Source organism: Protopterus annectens, chromosome 15.part0 (assembly GCF_019279795.1).
Source record: "Protopterus annectens isolate FY-2018-M chromosome 15.part0, PAN1.0, whole genome shotgun sequence".
In the NCBI taxonomy this organism is placed as follows: domain Eukaryota; kingdom Metazoa; phylum Chordata; order Ceratodontiformes; family Protopteridae; genus Protopterus; species Protopterus annectens.
In genome coordinates this window covers 282,195,552-282,220,934 of record NC_056749.1, presented here as the reverse complement: position 1 = coordinate 282,220,934, position 25,383 = coordinate 282,195,552, and the positions used below count along the sequence as shown (strand labels likewise).

The 25,383-nt window shown below is 40.4% G+C and overlaps 1 protein-coding gene across 3 annotated transcripts in view; it reads right to left on the bottom strand.

The window, feature by feature from the left end:
- LOC122789648 (lysozyme g-like) overlaps positions 1 to 25,383 on the bottom strand; it is a 296,078-nt gene that overhangs the window by 106,437 nt on the left and 164,258 nt on the right. For all 3 annotated transcript variants that reach the window (XM_044057059.1, XM_044057058.1, XM_044057060.1), the window contains one exon: positions 7,597 to 7,674. In XM_044057059.1, coding sequence (XP_043912994.1) covers positions 7,597 to 7,674 — 78 coding nt within the window. The remainder of the gene's footprint in view (positions 1 to 7,596; positions 7,675 to 25,383) is intronic.

Here is a 25,383-nt window from a genome sequence, read left to right as displayed (position 1 = left end):
AAAATGGAGAGTACCTGATTGAGATACCTCTCGTATCTGATGTCGAGGATTAATATCAGCAATCAGGGAAGCTCAAAATATATTCTTAACATATCTGTTAGTTTACTAGAAGTACCTTCTTGATAGAGCCTAGGTTGGGTAATACTTTAAATCAAAATTTGGCACTTTTCCAGGAAATTCCCATACTCAAGACATCTGCTTGCCTGGGCAGCATGAAGTATAGGGTCAGATACATAAGCTGTCTCATTCTTGGAGAATACCAGTTCACCATCTAGCCATTAATGAATAACTTCCTGAAAATCACATAAAAAAATGAAGATTTGGCACCATACTCTTAAAAGCAAATGTGAAAATGCATACTTGTCCAACTTACAGGTAATGCCGGATAGGATCACTTATCCATAGGGAAGAATGATGGGTGGATATTCCAGTTCCATTATGGAGCAGACCAGCTGCTACAGTAAGAGTTTACCTCTCGTATCCGATGTTGAGGATTCCCTTTGATGTGTCCAAAGTTAGGCTGAGTCACTACCACTGGGATAGAGGGAAATGGATTATTACACAAGGCCATGGTTAATTTGGCAGAGTCCCACAGAAAAGCTTGCCAGAAGTTGCCAAATACCCGAAGTCACAGACAAAACCATAATGCTTGGTGAAGGTGTTTAACAAGAACCAGATAGCTACAAAGATGTCTGTATTACAGTGATTCCTGTGGCAATCACTGCAGGGAGCCTCTCCTGTGCTGGAGTGGGCTGTGACCACACAACTTGTCAACAGGCTGCAGGCTACCCAATGGTAAATTATGTAGTTTTCAATCCATGTGAAACATGTCTGCTTTATTAACCTCATGCCCATCTCTCTTCTTCATGAAGCAAGGAGACAAACAGCTGGTTAACTTCATAAGCTCCTGTTCACTCCTCAAACAGCACCTGAGCACAACAGATTAGCCTGTGCACTTTCAGAATATGAAGGATTTTCTCTGCTCTCTCTTTTTGTCACCACAAAAAAAAAAAAAAAAAGAATGCTGACAATCTGGTTCAGGAACTCCAAAACTAACTTTGGTTTGTCCAAAGGAATACCATATCTCTGTGAAAGAGCAAATAAGGTCCCTTACCCATAAGTGCAGGTGATGGGCAAAAGGATCGGTGTCTTACAGGAAATGATTCCCAGTGCAGCTGAGCTATTAGATTTAAATAACAGGTAGGCAAGGCTGATTGCCATGAAGTTCAGCTGCCAATGAGGCAGTTATTCTCAATAGATGCCCAAGATGTAGCATTCCATTAATGAAATGTGTTGCCTGCCATTATTGGGCTATTATTCTACCACATGGAAATGTTATGATGCACAGATATAACTCAGACATGCAGAATGACTATGGAATAACTAAGGACCAGATTATACAGGTGCATGCGGTATGTCAGAATTATCTGTAAACAAACTGTCTAAATTAAGAACTTTTAAGTGTAAGGCTTACTAGCTTCTTCATTCCCCTTCAAGACTCCTGCCACCAGATATGCTAGAATGAACATACTACATTAGGACTAAAGCATCGAGGTAAAGCCAGTTATCCAAGTTACGAGAGGCATTCTTGACAAGACCTGGAGGCCCTAAAGCCACAGTGCTCTTGTTCACCAAGACAGGCATAATGAGGTCTAATCCTTCTTCCTTGAACTTTATGATGAAGTGTGCAATCAGGAAGCCATACAGTAACCCTTTGTCACAAAAAAGCATCATCTGCTACCTGTCCCTTGCCCTACTACACAAACAGGTTGATCTCCAGACTGCATAACTTATGGGCAACCCTGTCCAAACAGCCTCCAAAAAATAAAGAGCTCTATTCTAATGACCCTTGCAAAAATGAAGGGATAACCTTTGCAGGCAGCCCATTGCAATCCCATTACTGGCAACTTGCTGGGTGCATCTGTGTTAGAACACAGGAGAAACAACAAAGAAATGCTTGAACGTTGATGGCAAATGGGATGAGGACTTCTCAGTTTGTTCACCTACTGATGAGAATAAATATGCTAAGTGACTGCAAGAAGGTCTGATGATCATCAGACATTGGGGGGAGTCACTGTGTGTGAGGGTCTTATGGTCATCAGGCAGTGAGGGCAAAGATGTAGAAAATTAATGTCACAAGCACCAAGAGTACTGGAGACCTGGCTTAGAGCATCCATCAACTCATTCACTACTAAGAGAGTTAAGCACATGTAGATGACCAGTTTCAGAGAAGTATCAATTCTCTGCATAGGGGATACAACCTTATACACCTTTTGGCTTATTCTCAAAATGATGGTCTACCTGAAGGACCAGATGAAGAAAGCCTTGCAATCACCCATTTCCAAGGCTTTCAGGTCAGGTAGAATAGCCTGTACTCCAAACAGCTGATGTTGTACCCTCTTTTCAAGGGAAATCACATCCCCTACACTCTGTGGGAGCCAAGATGGGTTTCCCATCCCAGATCTGCAACTGATATGACTACAAGTAGAGATGTATTTGAGCAGTTAGAGTAGGATAGCCTACTCTGCCAGGATTAGCAGCAATGGGAATGACTCCAGTATGGTGCTGTAGTTCTAAAGACACACCACTGCAGCATCTACACTCCTAGGTGTGTATATGACACCATTTGAACACTTGACTCCATCAAGTCAAGAAGGCAGAGCAGGGTCTTTGTCTGGACTTTGTATTGCACCCCGACATTCAGGAGGGCAAAGACATAACTCCCTGAGCCCACAACAAGGACAGAAATAACTGACACTGGAGAATATCCAAATCTGCCCTGAAGAAAAGCTACCTCTAGACCAAGGTAGGCTTCTTCCACTTTTAGTCACCCATCGAGGAACCATATCAAAAGGAGGAACACTCCGCATCAGTATCTAGGGAAACCCTACATTAGGCTAGCAGGAACCAGTCACTGAGGTAGAGGAACATCAGTAGAACCTTCTCCTGCAAAGCTTAGTCACAATGGTCAACAGTTTCATACAGGCTTTTGGCACCAAGGAAAACCATGTAAGTTTGTACTGGAAATACTACCCATCCAAAACAAACTGGAGAGTTTCTTCTGTGAGTCTAGATGCTGCTCTGCCAAAAAAGGTATCCATCCTGACTAGTAAAATGTCCCATGTACCTCCAGGAGTAAGGAGACAATTCACTATAATGTGCCTATCAGGAGAATGATGCGCTGAATGGGCCAGTTGAAGTCACTGAGGTACAGAATAGTCTATAAGTCATCTAGCCGCTTCAAGCCATGGGAGCACCAGAGGGGAAATTCTCCAGCTCTCTTTCAGCACCAGGACAGCCTCTACATTTTTCTTTAGTACAGCCTATAATAAGAGCTCCTTTAACTTGGACTGATCCCGCATACTGTCCCTGGGAAAAAAAAAAAAAATCACTGCTCCATACCTTTGATATTGTGTGGTTTCGGGTATTGGCATTCAATTAAAGAGTGTTCACTCTTTTGGAGTTTTGATCTTCTAATATAGACCCTGGTACAACTGAAGAGGATATGACACAGGAAAATCTGGAACTTTCTGTAGAATACTTGCAGGAAATGGAGAGAAAAGAAGGCACTCTCAGTCTAGAAGAAAATGATGTAAGGGAAGAGCTGCTTGATTTAACTGAAATAGATAGATATACTGATGAAAGAAATAGATTACAGAAAGTAAATAAGACCCAAAATGTTAGAATATTGGTAATATAGATGAACACAGTAATTAGGACTAATAAGAGAATTTTTTGTGTTATAACAAAAATAAATAGGATATATATTACTGTATGGTTAAATCAATAACAGATAAAGTCTTACCAGAAAAAAGTACAGAACAACACACCAAAAACCCCTGTACAAATATATATATACAATATACAAATGTACAACCCCAATGTGGATCTTGAACATCTACAGGATGGCAAATCATCTTAGAAATAGTTTGTTTTGACACAGGCTTTGCCTGAGAGAACTCAAAAAAAAAAGAACAAAACTGGAGACTGCCTAAAATTTCAATTCAGCAGTAGCTCTCAGGTTCCACCATGTGAGATGATCAGAGCAATAAGAGAAAGAAAGGGAAGAAACAAAATGCTACCATGGAAAAACTGAATAGCGAAAACGATATAGTAATTAAGACAAGAAGTACCACTATTAGAATATAGAAGAGGGAGCAAATAAACATATTTAGAAAGAGACATGGTAAAAGCACTGCACAGTATCAAAACAAACCATGATCTATCAAGTATTATTTCAAATAATAATTTAAGAATTTCAGCATAGGCAGAAAAAACTAGAAGATATGCAGATAAATATAAAGGAAGAGTCAAACATTAGCAATTCATTGATGACTCAAAAAAGTTTTAGAGAGAGCTTGGAAACAAAAGCAAAAGGAATAGAAACACCACCAAAAAAGAAATGGGCACATTTATGAAGATCCTGTCAAACATAATAAAGATGCTGAATGAAGAGAAACATTAAAAGAAACAGTAAGGAGCTCAAATGTATAGGGCATGAAATGGGATGAAGTAACAGAAATTGAAATAAAATTAAGAAAAGCTCCTAAGTGGAAAAACCCTGGCCCAGGAATTGCTTCCCCCGATCCGTGTAGGTAAACATTCCCTGGTGGCTAGTTTCCCCCAACCCAACGTTGCAGGCTTTTGCTCATTGGTCTAGGAGTGTGTGGAGGTAAGACAACCACTTCAACCCACAAACAAAACCACACGCTCCCTCCCCACCCGATCGCACTCACAGATTAACATGCAGACACACACACACACATATATATATATATATATATATATATATATATATATATATATATATATATCTTCATTCACCAATACACATACCTACTTCCGTACTGCTACCACTCAGGCAGACACACACACTCTTGCACATATATTCACAGACACACACCCTAACACTACCTGACCACTTAACTCCCCAGTACTAATAGATGAACTGTGTTCATTACAGCGAGTGTCCAGGACCCAAAGTGCTAATCTGTTGAACTGAATGATTCTCCATATTGCTCAGCTGTGTAAATGCCTTACCATAGGTAGTTCTGAAGGAGAAAGCACATGACTAATTAGCCTATGCCTCACCCTTAGACTGCTTCATTAGACTCCCCTAGACTGCAGAGACAGGCCATTACAGTCATGTTTGTCTTTGTGTTGAAGCACTGTGATGGGGATGCCTCTGAATCTGGAATAGTTACAGTGAGGTATACAACTAATGTACATTTAAAATCACTGCAACCTTTCTAAATTCAGCCCACGTCTTCCTGAGGTCAGAAAGATGTTACAAGCAGCTGGGAAACTCTTCAAGAGTAAGTTGCTAGAGAAATCTCCTTATGACAAAAAGGGACAGACACTGTGTACTCAGCACCGTGCCTCTCAAATTGTCCAGATTTATGCCTCATAGTTTGGTCTGTTCCTCATAAAACTTGCTGTTTTCTGGCAAATCACTGAGGATTAACATCACTGAATAATGACAGATATTTCAGTTTAATGACTTCATATCTTTAAAAGAATGCATGCTAATGTAAAATCCGTTATTTTAGCACCTGCCCAAGTTTATACGAGCAATATTTAAAATGTGTCCCTATTTTTGGGCCTTTGTTCCTACTTTATATTTTTTTCTGTCCACATTTCTTGCTCTAAGATGTTGAGAGGCACGCTCAGCATTAAGTAAACAAATGGTAATGGCTGGAGAAATGTTGCTTTTGTCAATTCAGCGATGAAAATTAAGCATAGCTCCAAACTTGCAGGGAGCTGTAATTTATCTTAGTAAAAACTTTTGAGTGTTGAACTTCCACAACTTACAAGATAGTGAGCCTCTTCTGTATTGAAAAAAAAAAAGCGTAATTAGAATAAGAAAGGCCTTTACTAGCTTAAAGTAAGGACAGATCAGAGCAATTCAGTAAAACAAAAAAAAAAAAAAAAAAACTTTTGTTCTAAGCTGTATATTATAGAGACCCATATCCCATACTGGAAGAATGAGAAAAATAGAGACAGAATAATGATTAATAATAATTATTAAAATATAGAAAACAGAGCAATTCATTATTAGGAGTATTAAAACAAATATTAAGATATGATGCAGTATACATTTTTTAGTTTTTTTAGGGTGAAGTTCTGTTTAAAGAAAGGCTAAGAGTATAAAACAGTTCCACCATCAGAAAACAGAGAATCTCACAGAAGTGTGTTTTCAATGATACACAATTAAACATTTTACTGTCTGGTCTGTTTGAAAAAAAGCACTCCATTAATAAATTAGCTATGTCATTTTGTAATGTTATCAGTCTTCCAAGGGGACTGCAGAAACTTGTAAAAACTATGTATGCTTGCGTTGTTGATGAATGCAGACATACTAAATGTTAACAGTGATAAATTAAGAATAACAAAATTCATGCTAGCTCCATGGCACACAAGGGGGAGCTCTGAATGAGATATCAGTGACCTAGTGTCAGGTTTTCAGACCAAGGATTGGCAAGAGTGGCCAAGATAGCGACAGTGAGCTGCTTATGCTGTTTCATCCATCTAGGGCAGATTGATGCCAAAAATGCAATTGCAGTAGCAGAAACTCCTAACAGTCTGTGGAACAGCTTCCAAAATAAAGGTATCTAACACCACACTGTAGCAGACCGTATAAATGTGACCATGAAAGTGGGCAAACATGGCCAGTGAGAGTACCAGCATAGTTCATACACCACTGGAGACACTGGGTGCATCAAAAAGAATCAGGAGTCATATAGGATTGTTAACAGTCTGTTGGTTCACACTACATAAAATACAAGATGCGTTTACTGTTAAGATATTCCCTGCTGGAAAGGAGAGACCTATTCATAATGTGTTATGGGGAGCTATGAAAGGCAAGAAAAAAAAAAACTCAAGTCAGCTGGGGGCCATGAAGAGTAGGTGGTCAGGTTGACAAGAGCTGCTGAAAATGATAACACCATCTAGGCAATCACATTACCCATTTTCTAAAATGTTTGCCTGGTGAGAGGCAAAGTAGCAAGGTAAGCAAGAAAGACTAAACTTCTCTATACACAAGGACATCTTACATGTTTCTTAAAGAAAATTAAGAAAACCAAGAGATAATAGTAAGAGTACTTGAAACATCAGCTATGGGGGAAACAATTGGAATCACATGCACGCATGCCACACACACACACACACACACACACACACACACACACACACACACACACACACACACACACACACACCATCAGAAATTAAACAAACTAGTTTAACTTAGAACTGCAAAATGTTTCAATACTGCATATGTTCTTTCTGATGCAAAACCATAAACCAAAACTTTTGAATCTACTGATCAGTGTCACAATAAAGAGTTTGGCTTTAGAATATCAATCATTCAGGAAACAATGTTATTCAGTACTTTTGTAGCCATCTTTTAAAATCCTTAACAGTTTCTGTTTACAGTAGAACTGACATTGGAAGGTTTTAAGGATTACTTGAGGCAAATGGCATGTGCACATGTTATCACATATGTAAAAAATACATTCTGTGTAGCAGACACCATTAATAGATGTAATATGGGGCAATATCACTGGACTAATCCATTTGTTGCAGTAATAATCTTACCAGGTGAAAGATGGTTAGCTTTTGCAGTTATTGAGGAAGCACCAGTAGTGTCAATTTTCATAATATCTCCAAAAGAACCTTTGAAAGAAAGCAACACAACTTTTTAATAACTAAAAATTAATGCAGTATTTTCTTTAATAGCATCCTGTGGTCTATAGATATGACAATAAAGACAGCTCGGAATTTAATTTTTGATAACACAGTTCAAGCTTTTCATTACTATTTAGCATTAAAAGGAGATACATTAAAGAAACAAATCACACACACGTTGCTGATACTTTAAAACGAAAGGTAATGACTTATTTATACATCTGTTAGTCTGATAAATACTGTGACTTCAATCTTTAACGATTTGTCAGAAATCTTCAAATTGTATGAGGAAGAAAACAAAAATATGGCGCAAAAATCTAGACATTCTGCAAAATTCTGGAAATGCAGAGTAAGTCTAAACCCATGTCTCTCTGTTTTTCCATTTTCTTAATGTTTGTTAACCAGCAAACATTCATTAGGAACGAATGCAGGAGTTATCCAGAAATAACTTTTTCAAAGATTACATTATGCAAGAAGTGATAAAAAAAAAAAAAAAAAAAAAAAAGACAGGTATACAATGAATTTATGTAGAGCTTGTTTTACTCAAGTAGTTTGTATAAATGTTTTAAACAAAAAACCCTTGCTATTACGGTTATGACAAGTTCAGATAAACTCTCTGAATAGTAGAAATGCATCTAATGTTTTATCTTTCTGATCCCATTTTGCTAATCTTATGGGCCAGATTCCAAAAGAATTGCTGTCAGTGTAAGTGACCTACTCCAGTGGAAGGCCTGCCTATAAAGTAGGCTTACAGTGGGGAACAGATTCCAAAGAGAACTCTGGTGTGTGTGTGTGTGTATATATATATATATATATATATATATATATATATATATATATATATATATATATATATATATATATATGTATATGTGTGCAGTTATTCGAAACTACACTATGCCGAATGCAGAAGGGTTGAATCTGGAAATGGCGAATCCACCGTTATCATGGTGTTGCATTCATTACGTGTGGTGCAGTTTGTGGATTTATCTGGGGTTTCAGGTAAGTGTTTGAGGATATTGGGTAGGGATTTTAGTGTGTGTGAGTGTGTGTGGTGGTGTTTTTTTGTGTGTTTAGTGCGACCTCTGAGTTAGAATATATGGGTGGGGGGGTGTAGGGGCGCTTGCCCCCCTGCTTATAGGTAGGTTAGGTGTGTTTCTGTGTGTTAAGTTTATTTAGTTAGGTGGGTGTATGTGTGTGTGATTATGTCTTGCTGTGTGTGTGTGTGTGTGTGTGTGTGTGTGTGTGTGTGTGTGTGTGAATGGTCGCGGTTGTGGTATTCATGATTGTGGGTTTTCGTGTTTGTGGGTTTTCGACTATTCAGTCTCGAAATACTGAAATTTGACATTTCGATTGTATAGTGTAAATATATATATATATATATATATATATATATATATATATATATAAATAAATAAGACACACAGAGCAAATACTTTGGAATATGGTCTCCCATTTTTCCAACCATGTTGTCCATTGTAATACTGAGGCTGTGACTATCATTTGTGTAGCCCTTACAGGACATTTCTCCTTTACCCACAGTTGTGCAACAATGAAATTAGTATATTCAAGCATGGAGATGTGAAGGCAAATCCCCTCATGCAAGAAACTGCACTACTGGTGCATGGCACTGTGTTTAGAGATTTTTGCCATCAACTGTTTCTAGAAGAAGTCCAAATAAGTACCATTCTGTTCTATGTCTTGTGTTATTTTGTTTACTAAAGAGATGGACAAATTTTTGTGCCACTGCATACTTAAGCTTTCAGTTTTCCTCCTGAATAAGGGAGGCATCACATTATAAGTATTACTAGGTCCAGGCACCACATACATTCCTATAATTAAACCATTTTAACCAGGGATGCTTTATCATCTGAAAAAAGCAAATTTCAAAATTGTTTCACTAAACAAAATTGAAAATGTAGTCATCTTCCATACAAAACTTCTTGAAGTGGTTATAGATATAACCCTTAAATTTGACCTGCATGTTCAAAATAACAAAAAGGACTTACCAAAAATTAGGAATGCTCTTATAGGCTTACAGACCTCCTTAGCAACACCACCAAAACCACTCTTGCCACCACCTATCATCTCTTCACATCCTAACTAACCTTCAGGCTACAGTTAAAAATAAGCTGGAAGCATGCTAGAATAAGGCTGCAAAATTTGCCACTAAAACAAAACCACAGTCACCACTGTATTGCCCTTAAGACTTTGAATTGTCTTGAGCGGCCTCACCACTTAGATTACATACAGCTGGTCTCCACACACAACATTATTCACAAAGCCAATGACTGCCCTGCCTTTACTCCTATTCTCCATTTCTATCACCTTAACAGACTACTTCAATCTAATGAGAAACACCTTCTCAGCACATATAAACTCCACAAATCCTCCAGCCAAAGTCTTAACTCCTACTCTTGTTGCTAAAAATGGAGTTCTATCCTTCTGCACATTAGATCTACCTCTAATCTCTCCAACTTCAAACTACTACTGAAAGATTAACAAAATAAAACCTGGCTCTGCTCCTGCACTACCCCAGGCTGAACTAGTCCCTCCCTCCTTTGACCTCCAGCATAATTTACTAATTCCTTCTGCCTGAACATAGTCAAAGTCTATTTCTTAGACAAAGATCATATTTCTTTTGCATAGGCTATATTACCTACTCATCGCTGTCCCAAAGAGGGTACTCAGTGTACTTAACATCATCTCTATGAACTGCAGCTTGTCAACACTACATCTATTTGGCATTGTTCTTTTTCAACTTGTTTTAGTTGTCCAAATATTTGGACTATGTACAGTGGATATAAAAAAGCACTCCTGTTAAACTGCCAGGTTTTTGTGACATAAAAAATGAGACCACAATAAATCATTTCAAAACGTTTCCCACCTTTAATGTGACCTATAACCTGTACAATTCAATTGAAAAACAAACAAATCTGTTAGGGGAAAAAAATATAAAAAAAATAAAAAAAGCATACAATATGCTGGTTGAATTAAGTGTGCACACCCTTAAACTAATAAACTAATAATTAGTTTTGTGTGCACACCTTATGTTGAAGACCTTTTGATTTAATTACAGCATTCTGTCTTCTTGTGGCAGGAGTCTATCAGCATGGTACATCTTCACTTGGCAATATTTGCCCACTCTTCCTTGCAAAAGAGCTCCAAATCGGTCAGATTGTGAGTGCATCTCTTGTACACAGCCCTCTTCAGGTCACCTCACATATTTTCTATTGGATTTAGGTCCGGGCTCTGGCTGGGCTATTACAAAACTTTAATTTTCTTCTGATGAAGCCATTCTTTTGTTGATTTGGATGTATGCTTGGGGTCATTTTCATGTTGAAAGGTAAAATTCCTCTTCCATCTTCAGTTTTCTAGCAGACACCCAAAGGTTTTTGGACAAAAGTGACTGGTACTTGAACTGTTCATAATTCCCTCCACCTTGAATAAAGCCCCAGTTCCAGCTGAAGAAAAGCAATCCCAAAGCATGATACTGCCATAACCATGCTTCACCGTGGGGATGGTGTTCTTTTGGTTATGCGAAGTGTTGTGTTTGTGCCAAAGGTACCTTTTGGAATTGTGGCCAAAAAGTTCAACCTTGGTCTCATCAGACCATACACATTTTCCCACATGCTTTTGGGAGACTTTATGTATTGTTTTGCAACTTTTAGCTGGGCCTGGATGTTTTTCTGTGTAAGAAAAGACTTCCGTCTTGCAACCCTACACCATAATCCAGACATATGGAGAATATGGGAGATTGTTGCCACATGTAGTACACAACCAGTAGTTACCAGAAATTCCTCCAGCTTCTTCAGTGTTGGTTGTAGGTCTCTTGGCAGCCTCCCTGACCAGTTTTCATAGTCTCTTCATCAATTTTGGAAGGACATCCAGTTCTTTGCAATGTCACTGTTGTCCCATTTTTTCTCCACTTTTTGATGACTGTCTTCACTGTGCTCCATGGTATATCCAATGCTGTAAAAATTATTTTGTACCCTTCTCCAGACTAATACCTTTCAACAATGAGATCCCTTTGATGCTTTGTAAGCTTTCTGTGAACCATGGCTTTTGCTGTAGCAGACAATTGAGTAGATGTCAGGAAAATCCTACTAGGACAGCTGAACTTTATTTGGGGTTGTTCAGAGTCTCTTTAATTGATGGCAGGTGTGTACCCAAGAAGACAATGTTGTAATTAAATCAAAAGGTGCTTCAACAGAGTATTAGTTTAAGGGTGTGCACACAAAAAAGAGAGTTTAAGGGTGTGCAGACTTATGCAACCAGCATATTGTACGTTTTTTATTTTTTTATATTTTTTCCCCTAACAGATTTGTTTGTTTTTCAGTTGAATTGTACAGGTTATAGGTCACATTAAGGGTGGGAAAAGTTATGAACTGATTTGTTGTGGTCTCATTTTTTTTTATATCACAAAAACCTGGCATTTTTACAGGGATGTGTAAACTTTTTATATCCACTGCAGTGGCGGATTTAGGCAGGGGCGCACACCGCCCCCTTTTTAAAGCTGTTTGGAACTCAATTAAAAAATGCACTGTCTGCACTATTTTAATAATATATTTTTAAAAAACTTCTTAACACCGCACAGTAGTGTCTTCTCCTTTAAGGAGAACCATACACACTCCACCACGGAAGTGAACATGTTGAATTTTAAAAAAAACTTCTCAACACCGCATGGTAGTGTCTTCTCCTTTAAGGAGAACCATGCGTGCGCTACACACACGCCACCACGGAAGTGGAACAAGTTCAACACTTGGGCGCTGAATTTAAGCTATCCGTTCCGCCGGCATATCCTGCTGCAGCCTGAGTGAGGCGAATAATTAACAAAGTTTTATTTTTCTCCATATGACAGCAGTGCATTTCTTTGACTTATGTTTGAAACTGCACCTGTCCATTTGGTACCTACAAAATAATATGTTTGTGGAAGTCGATTTGTATAGCCACAAGGCATATGAAGAAATAAGAAGACTGGTAAGGTGGCACTGGCCATGGTTTTGGTTTGAGTATTTCTATATGTCTTTATGTTGAACTTCAGCGAATGCGATAAATGTGAGGAAAAGAAAGAGCAGTCATTGCTGCCTGCATTAAAAGGTAATTTCTATCTGGAAAGGCTTTATTTAGCTAGTGTATGACAAGTGTGTCAGCAATGCTAAATAGTAGTTAAAAAAGCTCCTTGCGTCCCCAGCCTAACCATTTACAGACTTCTGTGGTTTATCTTCAGATGCCAACAGCTGCCCACTGAGAGTTATAATTAAAATCTGTGCCACTCTTTATGTTTAGCAATAAACCCCATTAAACAGTGTTTACTTATATACAGCTAATGTTGATTTGTATAGGCTTATGAGCCATCAGGTTTATTGACTGACAGAATGACATTTTAAAACTTCTTCCATCAGAAGATTATTTATTCTTCAAAGCTGCAAAATCACACAGTTTAAAGATTAAAGGTGAGCAAATGTTTCATACCAGTGAAAGACAGTAAAGTATGAACAACTTTACCTTTTGTCATTACTGATGTTAATAGTTTAAATTGTTTTTTTGAATCACATTCTTAATCAACTGGATTTTAATTGTTTTTCCAATATACTTTTAAATGCATAATTTAGTTTCAAATTTTGTTTGGTCAGAATTCAAATAGTAGTCCAGTAAGATGATAATATTTTTACTGTTGTTCCAGTCAGATCAATGCCTACTCCTCACGCACAAAACCGTTAAGTGTGTTGTTTTATACATAGTTACATTGGGTTTTTGAATCACATTCACACATATAATATGCAGGGGGTGTGGGAGGCTTCAGGGGGGTTGCTCCCATGCAGAATCCTAGATTTTTGCTGTTTTGTGTCATTTGACTTTTTAGAAAGTTGATCATATGATCTTGACCATATGAAGTTCAACTTTCTGAAAAGTAAATGTTCTGACATAGATCCATGTGTGTTCATAGGTTCATAAGGTTATAGGTAGGTACTAGGCTATCGGCCCAAGGGCCTAAGTAAGCCTAGCTAACAAGGTTCCCTGGCTTACACCACCCAAGAAAGTTATTTTCCTGTGCAAGTGTCAAGCAGAGACACAGATGTGATCCTCGGGGTGTATTTCCTATTTCCCATCCACTCATCAAGATTTTTCTTGGAGTGCTAATGGCCTTGCAGACCAGGCTCGTCAAGCTAATAGGGCAATAGTTCCCAGGATCAGTGGTGGCTCCCCCTTTGTGGAGTGGGCACATAGCCTGATGTGAGGCTATGTCTGAACATGGTGCTTAGGTGGGTAGCCAGTTCATTCTGAAGTTCATGTAAAACGCAGCCTGGGATGTTGTCTGGTCCCATAGATGCTGTGTTTTTGGCTTTAGAGATTGCAGCTTTTACCCACGTAGTTGTGATTACAGGGACTCTGCATTCTTCCTGTATAGATAAGGGCCCTTTAGGGGGTGAGAGGGTGGTAAAGTTAGCACTGAACCTTTCTTCCAGGATGTTGGCAATATCAGTTGGTTCTGTAATTTTCATGCTGTTGTGCTGTAACCCAGAGCAGATCTGGGTGTTGCCATTGAGATTCTTTACATAGCTGTAGAATGCTTTGTTGTTGTCCTTCGAATCAGTGGCAATTTTGTTTTCGTAGCTAGCCTTGGAGGATCTTATAAGGGATCTCAGCTTCTTACTGAGGCTAACCAGGGAGCTCCTCCACTCATGGGATTTCACTCTCTTTTGCAACAGTTTCTTCCTTCTGTTGTACAGTTTGTTTATGGCAGGGGACCACCAGATTGGCTTCCTTTTTTTGGAGGAGAGTGTCTTGGTTCTATTTGGGATAGCAAGATCCATGCACTTGTGTAAGTGCTTATAGAGTGCATTTGTGTAGGATTCAGCAGTCGTAACTGTATTGTCCATCTGCATGGGTGTCATGAAGTTCACCACTTCTGTCTTAAGCAGCATGAAGTTGGCTTTGGAGAAATTCTTTACCATGGTTTTCTTAATGGGGGGTGGGGGCGGGATGTGGATATCTAGGGTGATTAGCTTATGGTCATATCGGACCAACGAGGAGTTGACTTCAGGTGTGGAACACTGGTCACTCGTATTGGTAATGACTAGGTCTAGGGTATTTTTGTCCCTGGTGGGGGTGTGGATAAGTTGATCCAGGGCATTGGAATTTATGAATTCCAGAAAGCGTTGAGCGACGGAGTTGTTACATGAGTAGTTTTCCCAGTTAATGGTGGGATAGTTGAAATCACCCATTATTAGGGTGTTTGCAGCTATAATTCGGATTGCAGTTTTGCCCAGAGTTAGTTGCACTTGAATAACCTCGGGTGCATTATGCTGAGCAACTAGCCTGGAGGTGTGGATGTCCTTAATGAATATGGACACCTCCACCTATGGTGTTACGGTTCAGGTTATATGGCCGAAAAGTGTGGTATGAGTTATAGCCTGGTAGTGCAGGGGTGCTCTCTGGAGCCTTGAACCAGGTCTCAGTCACTGCACAAATATCGATGTTCTCCATTTTAAGGAGTGTCTCGAGTGAGTGCATTTTGAGATTTAGACTTCTAGCATTGAGTAGCATTACCCTCAGTTTTTGCTTGCCTGCTCCTGTTATGATGGTAAATTTGTCATTTGAACCTTGCCTAAAAAAGGCACTATAGGGGTGACAAGAGCAATAGCCAGTATCCGTTTTTAACATACCTCCCAACTGACCAGATTTTTTGCCACATATTTTTGGCTAATTCCTCATAAAATTTGTGGTTTTCTGGAAATTCAGAGAGGACTAAAGTCACTAAATAATGACGTATGAGTTTCAGCCTTCATATCCTTCAAAAAATGCATGCTAACACAAATCCTGTTATTCTAGCAACTTTCTAAGTTAAAACGAAAAATATTTAAAATCTATCCCTATTTTTGGACCATTGTATCTCCATTATTTTAGGCTTTGTCCAGATTTCTTGTACTAAGAGGCTAACAGGTATGGAGATATGGTATGTAATGCCCTAGTTGGGGAGGGGCAGATTAGTCAATTAACTTGATCAGGCTTGACCCTATAACTTGGTTACAGGAAACAACAGCCTGAATCCTCTAGACTAACTACCAGAATGCTGACAGAATTGTGAGTTTGAGTTTCAATACATTTTCAGGGAGTGTGTTTCAGTGCATTTTCAAGGGATTATGAGTGAATTTCATTACATTTTCATGGAACTGTGAATTTCAAGGAAAGAGAAATTTACTGCTGCTCATGTGAAGTCCGTTTTCAATATGCAACTAACTGTTTTGTTTAGCAAATGGCAGTCACTGTGCTGTAGAATTTGAAAGCAGTGTTAGTAGTGCAATTGCCCTTGGTACAGAAGGCTGTGGATTCTACTCCCACACCATGTGGATGGAGTGCTGATTATTTGGTGCATTTTCAGGGGGGATAGGGGTTCTGCACTCCTGGGTGTGTCCTCCTTTGTATGAGATGCATACTTGTCGGTTTGTCAGTCCTATATTATTATATTACCAGCTTACCAATTTTTTTTCTTAATGTTACATTGGCAATTAATTCTTCAAGGGCAACAGGCACTGTATTTGTAGATGAAGCACTGAAGTGTAAAGTTGTTTGCCAGTAGCAACCTCTTATTTTACTTCTGCAGAGATTGTACTTATCAACTGATATTGGTGGATTGTGATGACAGATGTCCGAGTGGCCTTTTATTGTTGAAAAATTTTGAAATGGGTAGTTTTGTCATTATTGGTTCATATGTTTTGTTTCATTGCTTACTAGAATGTTCAAAACTTCAGATTTAAACCACATTCTAACAAGTGTGCTGTATTATGCAAGGAATATAATTTAATACAATCAGGACGGTGAATCAAAGAACACAAACATGTATGTATGGCTGTAAAAATGTGTGTAAGGAGCCTTTGGCTTGAAAATGGCCTAAAGGTAAACTTAATCCTCCACTGCATTTTCTTTGAATGTGGTTTTATGCCATTGCAATGAATGTGGCTTTCAAGGGCAGATAGGTTTTCTGCTCATGCTGTCTGTTTTCACCGTCAGACTGTGTTGTTTGGTTTGCAAATGGCTATTCGTGTTTGTGCTATTTTATTTCAATATCTGTAATCATTGTAGAAGTAAATAAAAAAGCAAGTAAAGTAAAATTGCAATGTGTGTAAGGAATCCAACTTCCAAATTCTGTACTAGTCCTTCAGTGATAATTATTGTATTTACACATACCCATGTAGCAATGCAGCTTTCTTTAGTAACCGCCATATACATAATCACTTAGTCTGAAACTGTGTGCCTTCTGCTGTGTAATCTTATACTGCAATAGTCCTTTGCTTAAGGGACTTTCTAGTTAACGTGAAATGAATGAATGAAAATAAGGATACATAAGAGGATATGCTATTTTAAGAAAAGTGTGCAGAGAAGTACATTAATTATGTGTTTGAGACTAACATATGACCCACCACAGCTTGGAGTCCTTGGAGACATGGAAACATTAGCAGCATGTCAGGCAAATATATTAATGTGACTAAATGACATCTGAGACTAGAGGTAATCCAGAAAGCTCAAGTCAGGTCTGGTATCCCACTTGTGACCCAGTGGAGAGAGGACTAACAAGAAACAGAGACCAAAGGATTAGTCCAGATAAAAATCACTTTAGCTAGCAGATCTGGGGGACTCCTTATCAGATACCCTCCCTGTGGGAGGAATAGAGACACCTTCTTGGACTTTCAAGTAGTTTATTCAGTAAAGCAAGTAGATGGAGGAGTGCTCTCGTTCTAATACATTACATTCAACAGGTCAGTTATTTAAAGGCAGTTACAGCCAATGGTGTGAGGGTCCAGGGGAGATGACTGGAACAAAATCTACTGAGACATGGTTTAAAGCCATGGAGAGCACACCAACAGTGCAAGGTTATGTCTTCCACATATTTAGGCCAGCTACTTGACAGGCAGGGACTAAAGGCTGAGGTATCTCCATCTACATCCAAATAAATATACTTCAAGGCTGGTCAAACAGGACAATGCATGTGAGATGCTCCATGTTCACATCAAAATCCAGTACCACTTCCTTGCAAGCTACAGGTCCCCTTCCATGACCCAAGAAACCCATACATGTATTTAAATGTATTAGAAACACTAACCATCCAACCGAATACCATTTTCATGGGTGACTGTAATTACCCCACTATTAACTGGGAATCCTACATGACACCAAACATACATGCACAGAGATTCCTGGATTTTGTAAACACAAACTCCCTGAACCAGATAGTCAATACACCAACCAGGGGTGCAACCATACTGGATCTGGTCCTCACTAATATGGGAAACTGCTGCACACCCCCTACTGTAATGCCTTTCCTGGTAAGGTTAGACTACAAAATACTCTTCTTTGAAGTAACAATAAACCTGGACCCCCAGCTCAACCGGGAATATTCAGGAACTATTCTAAGGCTAACTTCCTGTTATTAAGTGAGAACCTGGCAAGATTTCAAGCCCCCGTAAACCCTGAGAACACTTCTGCCTATACAGAACTGTTCACGGAAACCCTGTACAAGCAGGTTAATAGCTGCACAGAAGCAGCTGTACCTACCAGGAAGAAGTACAGAACTAAATCAAAACACAAGCCACCCTGGTGGAATCACAAAATCAATAGGCTGTATAACAGGAGGAAGAAAATCATGGCAAAGATTAAGAGGTGCAGCACCCAGTAGCATAAAAGCACTCGTCAAACTAAACAAACAACTCAGAGGACAAATAAAGTCTACCAAAGCCAAAGTTGAGGTACGTTTGTCCACCCAGGCCAAGTATAACTACAAAACATTCTTTAGCTATGTCTGCAACCTCAAAGGCAATACACAATTGTGTGCAGAGCTCGTTGTGAATGTAGCCACCTAGAATGTAGCCACCTATACGGAGCCAGAAGATATAGCAAACCTCCTGGCTGATAAATTCATTTCCAACTTTACCACTCTCTCCCCTTCAACCTTCCTCAGGAAATATTAAATACAACTCCCCCTACTATCACTAGGGAACACGTCCTTAATGCTGTCTAAGACCAATAACACTGCATCAATGGGCCCAGACAATATTCCAGGATGCCTTCGAAATAGCATGAAACATAACCTATCAGGGCCTCTGGAATTAACTGTAGCCTCCAAACAGGCTTAGTGCTTCAGAAAGGCAACAGTCATCCCTCTGCACAGAGGTGGGCCATCTACAGACCTGGGAAACTACAGACCCACAAGTCTCACTAGTCTTATATGTAAAGCCATGGAAAGAATTATCATGGGGATGATCAATAGAGATATAGTAAACCTCCAGACACTACACCTAACCCAGTTTGGTTCTGTCAAGGCCAGATCATGCCTACTTAACCAGGTGGACTTCTTTGAGAAGGTCACCAAAGCAATGGATGAGGGCAAAATCATTCACACTGCCTAGCTTGACCTGGTCAAGGCATTTGGCAAAATACCCTCTCGTGCATTGTTGACAAACTCAAGAGGTTAGGTACAATCTCACATGTCATCTGGTGGATATTCAACTGGCTCATAGACAGGACCCAGGAAGTTAGAACTGGGGTATCTACCTCTACAAAGAGGCCAGTCACAAGTGGAGTCCTCAGGGATCAGTCCTTGGACTGCTCCTGTTTGGCATTTACTTCTCAGAAGTCAAGGCCAATGTCAATGGTCTGTGGCTGACTAAATTTCCAGATGATTGCAAATTAGGAGCCATCACTGAATCTCACACTGACACAAATGTTCTCCAGGAGGGGCTCACACAAACAAACAACTGGTGTCAGAGCCATGGACTAAAACTAAAAGCCAAGAAATGCATAATAGAATCCTTTGGGAAATCATCCATCCCTAGTAACTATTATATTGAAAACACACCCCTTCAAGTTGACCCAGTAGTTAGGGACTTAGAGACACACACACACAGTAATCTAGCCTTTGATCATCATGTGTCTACACACACAGATACACACACACAGTAATCTAGCCTTTGATCATCATGTGTCTACACACACAGATAGTAATCTAGCCTTTGATCATCACATGTTTACAGTGGTGAGGAAATCATTCTATGTTGCACAACTTGTCCAAGGAAGTCGTTGTCCCACTGTATTCAGCTTTCATCAGACCTATCATTGAGTACAATGACCCCTTTGGTATGTACCTAACCAGGCATATCCAACAATTAGAACGTCCACAGAGGTTCCTCACTAAAAGAATACAGGGTGTAATTAAAACATCTTTTGCAGACCACCTGAAGGCCCTATCCCTGTATTCTGTTCCTACAGGCTTTTGAGGGGAGATCTATGCCTAGCATACAGGGCATTGTAAGACCCCACTCTGATGGACCTCCTGCATATCCACAAAACAAACAGCACCAGAATTACCCATTCTAAAGACTTGAACCTTGCCTGTGATATAAACCTTGCCTGTGATATAAATCGGACCTGCTGGAGAGATAGATATGTATCCCAGAGACTATGCAATCTGTGGAACAGGCTCCCCATTTATGTGAAGCAGAGTTCCTCCCTAACCCAATTCAAGTGCACCTTGGACAATTGGATGGGAAAATAGAAATGCATCCCTGATTTGGCACCTGTGTCTTAAATGGACACAGGTAACCTGTAAATGGTTCCTCTCCCAGGGTCATGCTTACACTTATCAAGAGTGTTTTAACTTGTTAGAGATTTGGGATGCATGGCTAGGCTTAAAAATGCCCTTGTGGTCATCAGCCTAGGAAACGCCTATGAACCAAATCCACAGCAACATCATGTATAACCGAGTGTATATTGTAGTCTTTCACACATGATGTCAGAGTTTAAGGTGATCTTTCCACAACCACCAAGCCCAGTGTCCCAATTTCCCACCCCCAGCCTGGTACTCAACTAACCAGACTGCGACCCCCCCTTTTGTAAATTCCTGGATCCGCCACTGCACTGTATGTATAGGGTCACACTCTATGAGCTGAATTTTTACTTGGTTAATATCATTCTTCTGTATTATCCTTTGTAATAACTTTAACTGTAACCATATTATGCCAACTTGGAGCTTTTCTCCCCAGGTCTCTGCTAAAAATGGGATATTATCTCAGTCAGACTTTTCTGGTAAACAAATGTCAAGTAAAATAATAAAGGATTAGTTAAATGGTGCATGACAACGTGAAAGATGCTTTTACACTTCTCCCAGAGAGATTAAATCACTCTTGTTAAGCAACATAATGCATACAATACTACAGCGTGCCCCATATCAAAGTGTATGATGGCTAGAGTAAAAGTCTCAAAGAAATGCAGAACATTAAAAAGGGAAGTTAGTAACAAGGTTCTGGAATCATTTCCTGTGTGTCACTTTAAACTGGAGGATCACATATCATCTTCATACAGATTATGAATCTGGGGATGGTTTCTCCTCCCACTGCAGGTGGGAGTGATTGCAAACTACTACAGGAACTGGAAGTATGCAAGGATAAAATCTATTTCTGCAGTTTGAGATGGAGCCCAGCAAACCTGTTAATTAACCTCATTTCTTTTGCCTGAATCTTTGATCTTATCATCTGGTTCTACTCTGCATCTGTTTAACAGTTATCCAAAATTCAACTTGTCTAACTATTAGTCATATTATGGACTTTCAGTATGAACATCCTACGGAAGGGCCTCTCTGAGACAGATGCCTGGTGTCAGAGCCATGGCCTCAAGCTCAATGCCAAAAAGTGCAGTGTCATCCCCTTTGGTAAAAACTCTGTACCCATGAACTACCACATAGGCAGCAATCTACTTAACACCAAACGCGTGATAAGAGACCTTCGGACCCAGGTGGACAGTAGTCTCTCCTTTGATAGTCACACCGCCACAGCAGTCAGGAAGTCCTTCTACGTGGCACACATCATAAAAGGGTTCTCATCCAGGAAAAAAAGAGGTCATCTTTCCCCTCTACTCGACACTCATTAGACCCACTATAGAGTACAACACCCCTTTTGGAATGTACCTCACAAGACATCTGCAGCAGCTGGAAAGGCCACAGAAGTACCTCACAAAGAGGATTACTGGACTCAAATGCCCTACCCTGACCGCCTCAAAAACCTCCAGCTTTACTCCGTAGCATATCGCCTACTCAGAGGTGATCTCTGCCTAACATATAAAGCTATGTCAAACCCAGAGCTGTTGCACATGCTACACCTAAAGAAATCCCAATCCCTCCGAGCTACACGCTTTAGGGACCTAAACCTTGTCACCACAATAAACAGGACATGCTGGAGGGATAGATTCCTATCCCAGAGACTTCCCATACTCTGGAACAGGCTACCCATCTATGTCAAGCAAAGTTCTTCATTAGCACTCCAAGAAAAATCTTGATGAGTGGATAGGAAATAGGAAATACACCCCGGGGATCACTTCTGTGTCTCTGCTCGACAGTGGCACAGGAAAATAACTTTCTTGGGTGGCGTAAGCCAGGGAACCTTGTTGGCTAGGCTTGCGTAGGCCCTTGGGCCGATAGCCTAGTACCTACCTATGAACCTATGAATTGAGGTTAATAGCATTTTGGGCTAAACCCAGCCACTGGGGATGCACAAGCCAGTGCATTTCTTTGTGCCAGTCCCAAGCCCGGATAAATGGGGAGGATTGCGTCAGGAAGGGCATCCGGCGTAAAATTTTGCCAACTCATACATGCAGACAACAGTACAGAAATACATACCGGATTGGTTGAGGCCAGGGTTAATGACGACCGCCACCAGTAGTGTTGGCCAACAGGGTGCTGGCGGAAATTGGGCTATTGTTGGCCGAAGGAGGAGAAAAGGAGGAAAGGCATGCCCGAAGGCAGGTAAAGGCTAGGATTGTGATAGTGAGGGTCAGAACTTTGAATGTTGGCAGTATGACTGGTATAGGGAGAGAGCTAGCGGATAGGATGGACTGAAGGAAGGTTGGTATATTGTGTGTGCAAGAGACCAGATGGAAGGGGAGCAAGGCTAGGTGTAACGGTGGCGGTTTCAAATTGTTTTATCATGGTGTGGATGGAAGGAGAAATGGCGTAGGCATTATCCTAAAGGAACAGTATGCTAAGAGTGTTTTGGAGGTGAAAAGAGTGTCGGATAGAGTGATGTTGGACACTAAGGAGGGAGAAAAGGACCTGTACCGATTGGCTAGACAGAGGGGAAGAGCTAGTAAAGATGTGCAGCAGTTAAGGGTGATAAAGGATAATGAGGGAAATGTACTCACAAGCGAGGAGTGTGTTGAGCAGATGAGTACTTTGAGGGGTTGATGAATGAAGAGAATGAGAGGGAGAGAAGGTTGGATAATGTGTGGATAGTGAATCATGAAATGCAGTGGATTAGCAAGGAGGAAGTAAGGATAGCTATGAAGAGGATGAAGACCGCAAAGGCTGCTGGTCCAGATGACATACCTGTGGAAGCATGGAGGTGTTTAGGTAAAATGGCAGTGGAGTTTTTAACTAGATTGTTTAATGAGATCTTGGAAAGTGAGAGGATGCCTGAGGAATGGAGAAAAAGTGTTTTGGTACCGATTTCTAAGAATAAGGGTGATGTGTAGAGCTGTAGTAACTAGAGGGATTAAACTGATCAGTCACAGCATGAAGTTATGGGAAAGAGTAGTGGAAGCTAGGTGAAGAAGGGAGGTGATGATTAGTGATCATTAGTATGGTTTTGTGCCAGGAAAGAGCACTACAGATGCAATGTTTGCTCTGAGTGTTGATGGAGAAGTACAGAGAAGGTCAGAAGGAGTTGCATTGTGTCTTTGTGGATTTAGAGAAAGCATATGACAGGGTGCCTAGAGAGGAGTTGTGGTATTGTATGAGGAAGTCGGGAGTGTCAGAGAGGTATGTAAGAGTGGTACAGGATATGTACGTGGGTAGTGTGAGAGCAGTGAGGTCTGTGGTGGGATTGACAGATGCGTTTAAGGTGGAGGTGGGATTACATCAAGGACCATCTCAGAGCCCTTTCTTATTTGCAATGGTGATGGACAGGTTGACAGATGAGATCAGACAGGAGTCCCAGTGGACTATGATGTTTGCAGATGACATTGTGATCTGTAGTGAGAGTAGGGAACAGGTGGAGGAGACCTTGGAGAGGTGGAGAATGCTCTAGAGAGAAGAGGAATGAAGGTCAACAGGACTAAGACAGAATATATGTGTGTGAATGAGAGGGAGGATAGATGAATGGTGAGGATGCAGGGAGTAGAGGTGGCAAAGGGGGATGAGTTTAAGTACTTGAGATCAACAGTTCAGAGTAATGGTGAGTGTGCAAGAGAGGTGAAGAAGAGAGTACAGGCAGGATGGAGTGGGTGGAGAAGAGTGTCAGGAGTGATTTGTGACAGACGAGTACCAGTAAGAGTGAAAGGGAAGGTCTACAAGAGGGTAGTGAGACCAGCTATGTTATATAGGTTGGAGACAGTGGCAATGACAAAAAGGCAGGAGTCAGAGCTTGAAGTGGCAGAGCTGAAGATGTTAAGATTTGCACTGGATGTGACGAGGATGCACAGGATTAGGAATAAGTATATTAGAGGGTCAGCCCAGGTTGGAAGGTTTGGAGACAAAGCCAGAGAGGCAAGATTACGTTGGTTTGGACATGTGCTGAGGAGGGATGCAGAGTATACTGGGAAAAAGATGCTAAGGATGAAGCTGCCAAGCAACAAGAAAAGAGGGAGGCCTAACATAAGGTTTATGGATGTGGTGAGAGAGGGCATGCAGATGGTTGGTGTGACAGAGCAAGATGCAGAAGACAGGAAGAAATGGAAACAGTTGATCTGCTGTGGCGACCCCTAACGGGAGCAGCTGGAAGAAGAAGTGTTTTGGGCTAAAACACCTTAATCCTGAAGTTGAAGTATCTATTCACCACCACCACCACCCCACTTGTAAAGAGCACTGCACTCTTATTTGTGGGAACCACAATCTCCGATTTGGTGTTAATAATTTTCATCTTAGCTGCATCATCTTCAGCACTGATATTGCTTCACTACATGCTGAAGATCAGTAATTTGATGCTAAACAAGTACTTGCTCTCCAAAACCTTGCCCATGCCTTGAAAGCATGAATTATAAACCAAAGAGGAGACTAGTCATAGCATCAGAAGTTCTATGTCCACCTCAATATTGCGAATGCAAACAACTTTCAATCTTCAAATACTGGGCCAAAATGGAACAAAGCAGAAACCTAAGACACCATCCTTTTATAGCCCTTCCTGCAAGACATCCTGGGGTTCATGCACCTTTTTCTGGAATAATTACATCATCACAATGGAGGGATTGCATGACCTTGTGATCCTCAGTCATGAATCTCAGAACTAACAAAAACTGCACTTGAAACCATTTACCATGTATTCAAATGATAAACAAGTAGACAGACTGCTAGAAAGATATCCTGCCTGGAATTTTTTGCCCATGGTAGAGTTACCCTGTGTAAACTGGTTTGAGATGAGGGTCCAGACAAACTGATTCAAAGCTCTCCCATAATGGTTCAATTAAGGAATCAGAGAACTTCAACAAGAATGTTAACAGGACCCACCCCTGCAGCCAGGCTTAGGGGTGGTTCCTAGCGAACCTCTGACAGCCGGGTGACCTATGTAACAGGAAGATTCAACCCCAAAAACAAACTTTCATGGACCTCTTATGTGAACTTTCCACCATGAAGAAAAAGGGTGGGATCAGGTGCAATGCTGTCCTCACCCTTTAACAAAGGTAAAACGCTTAGCACCCTGCAGAGCTGCAATGGAA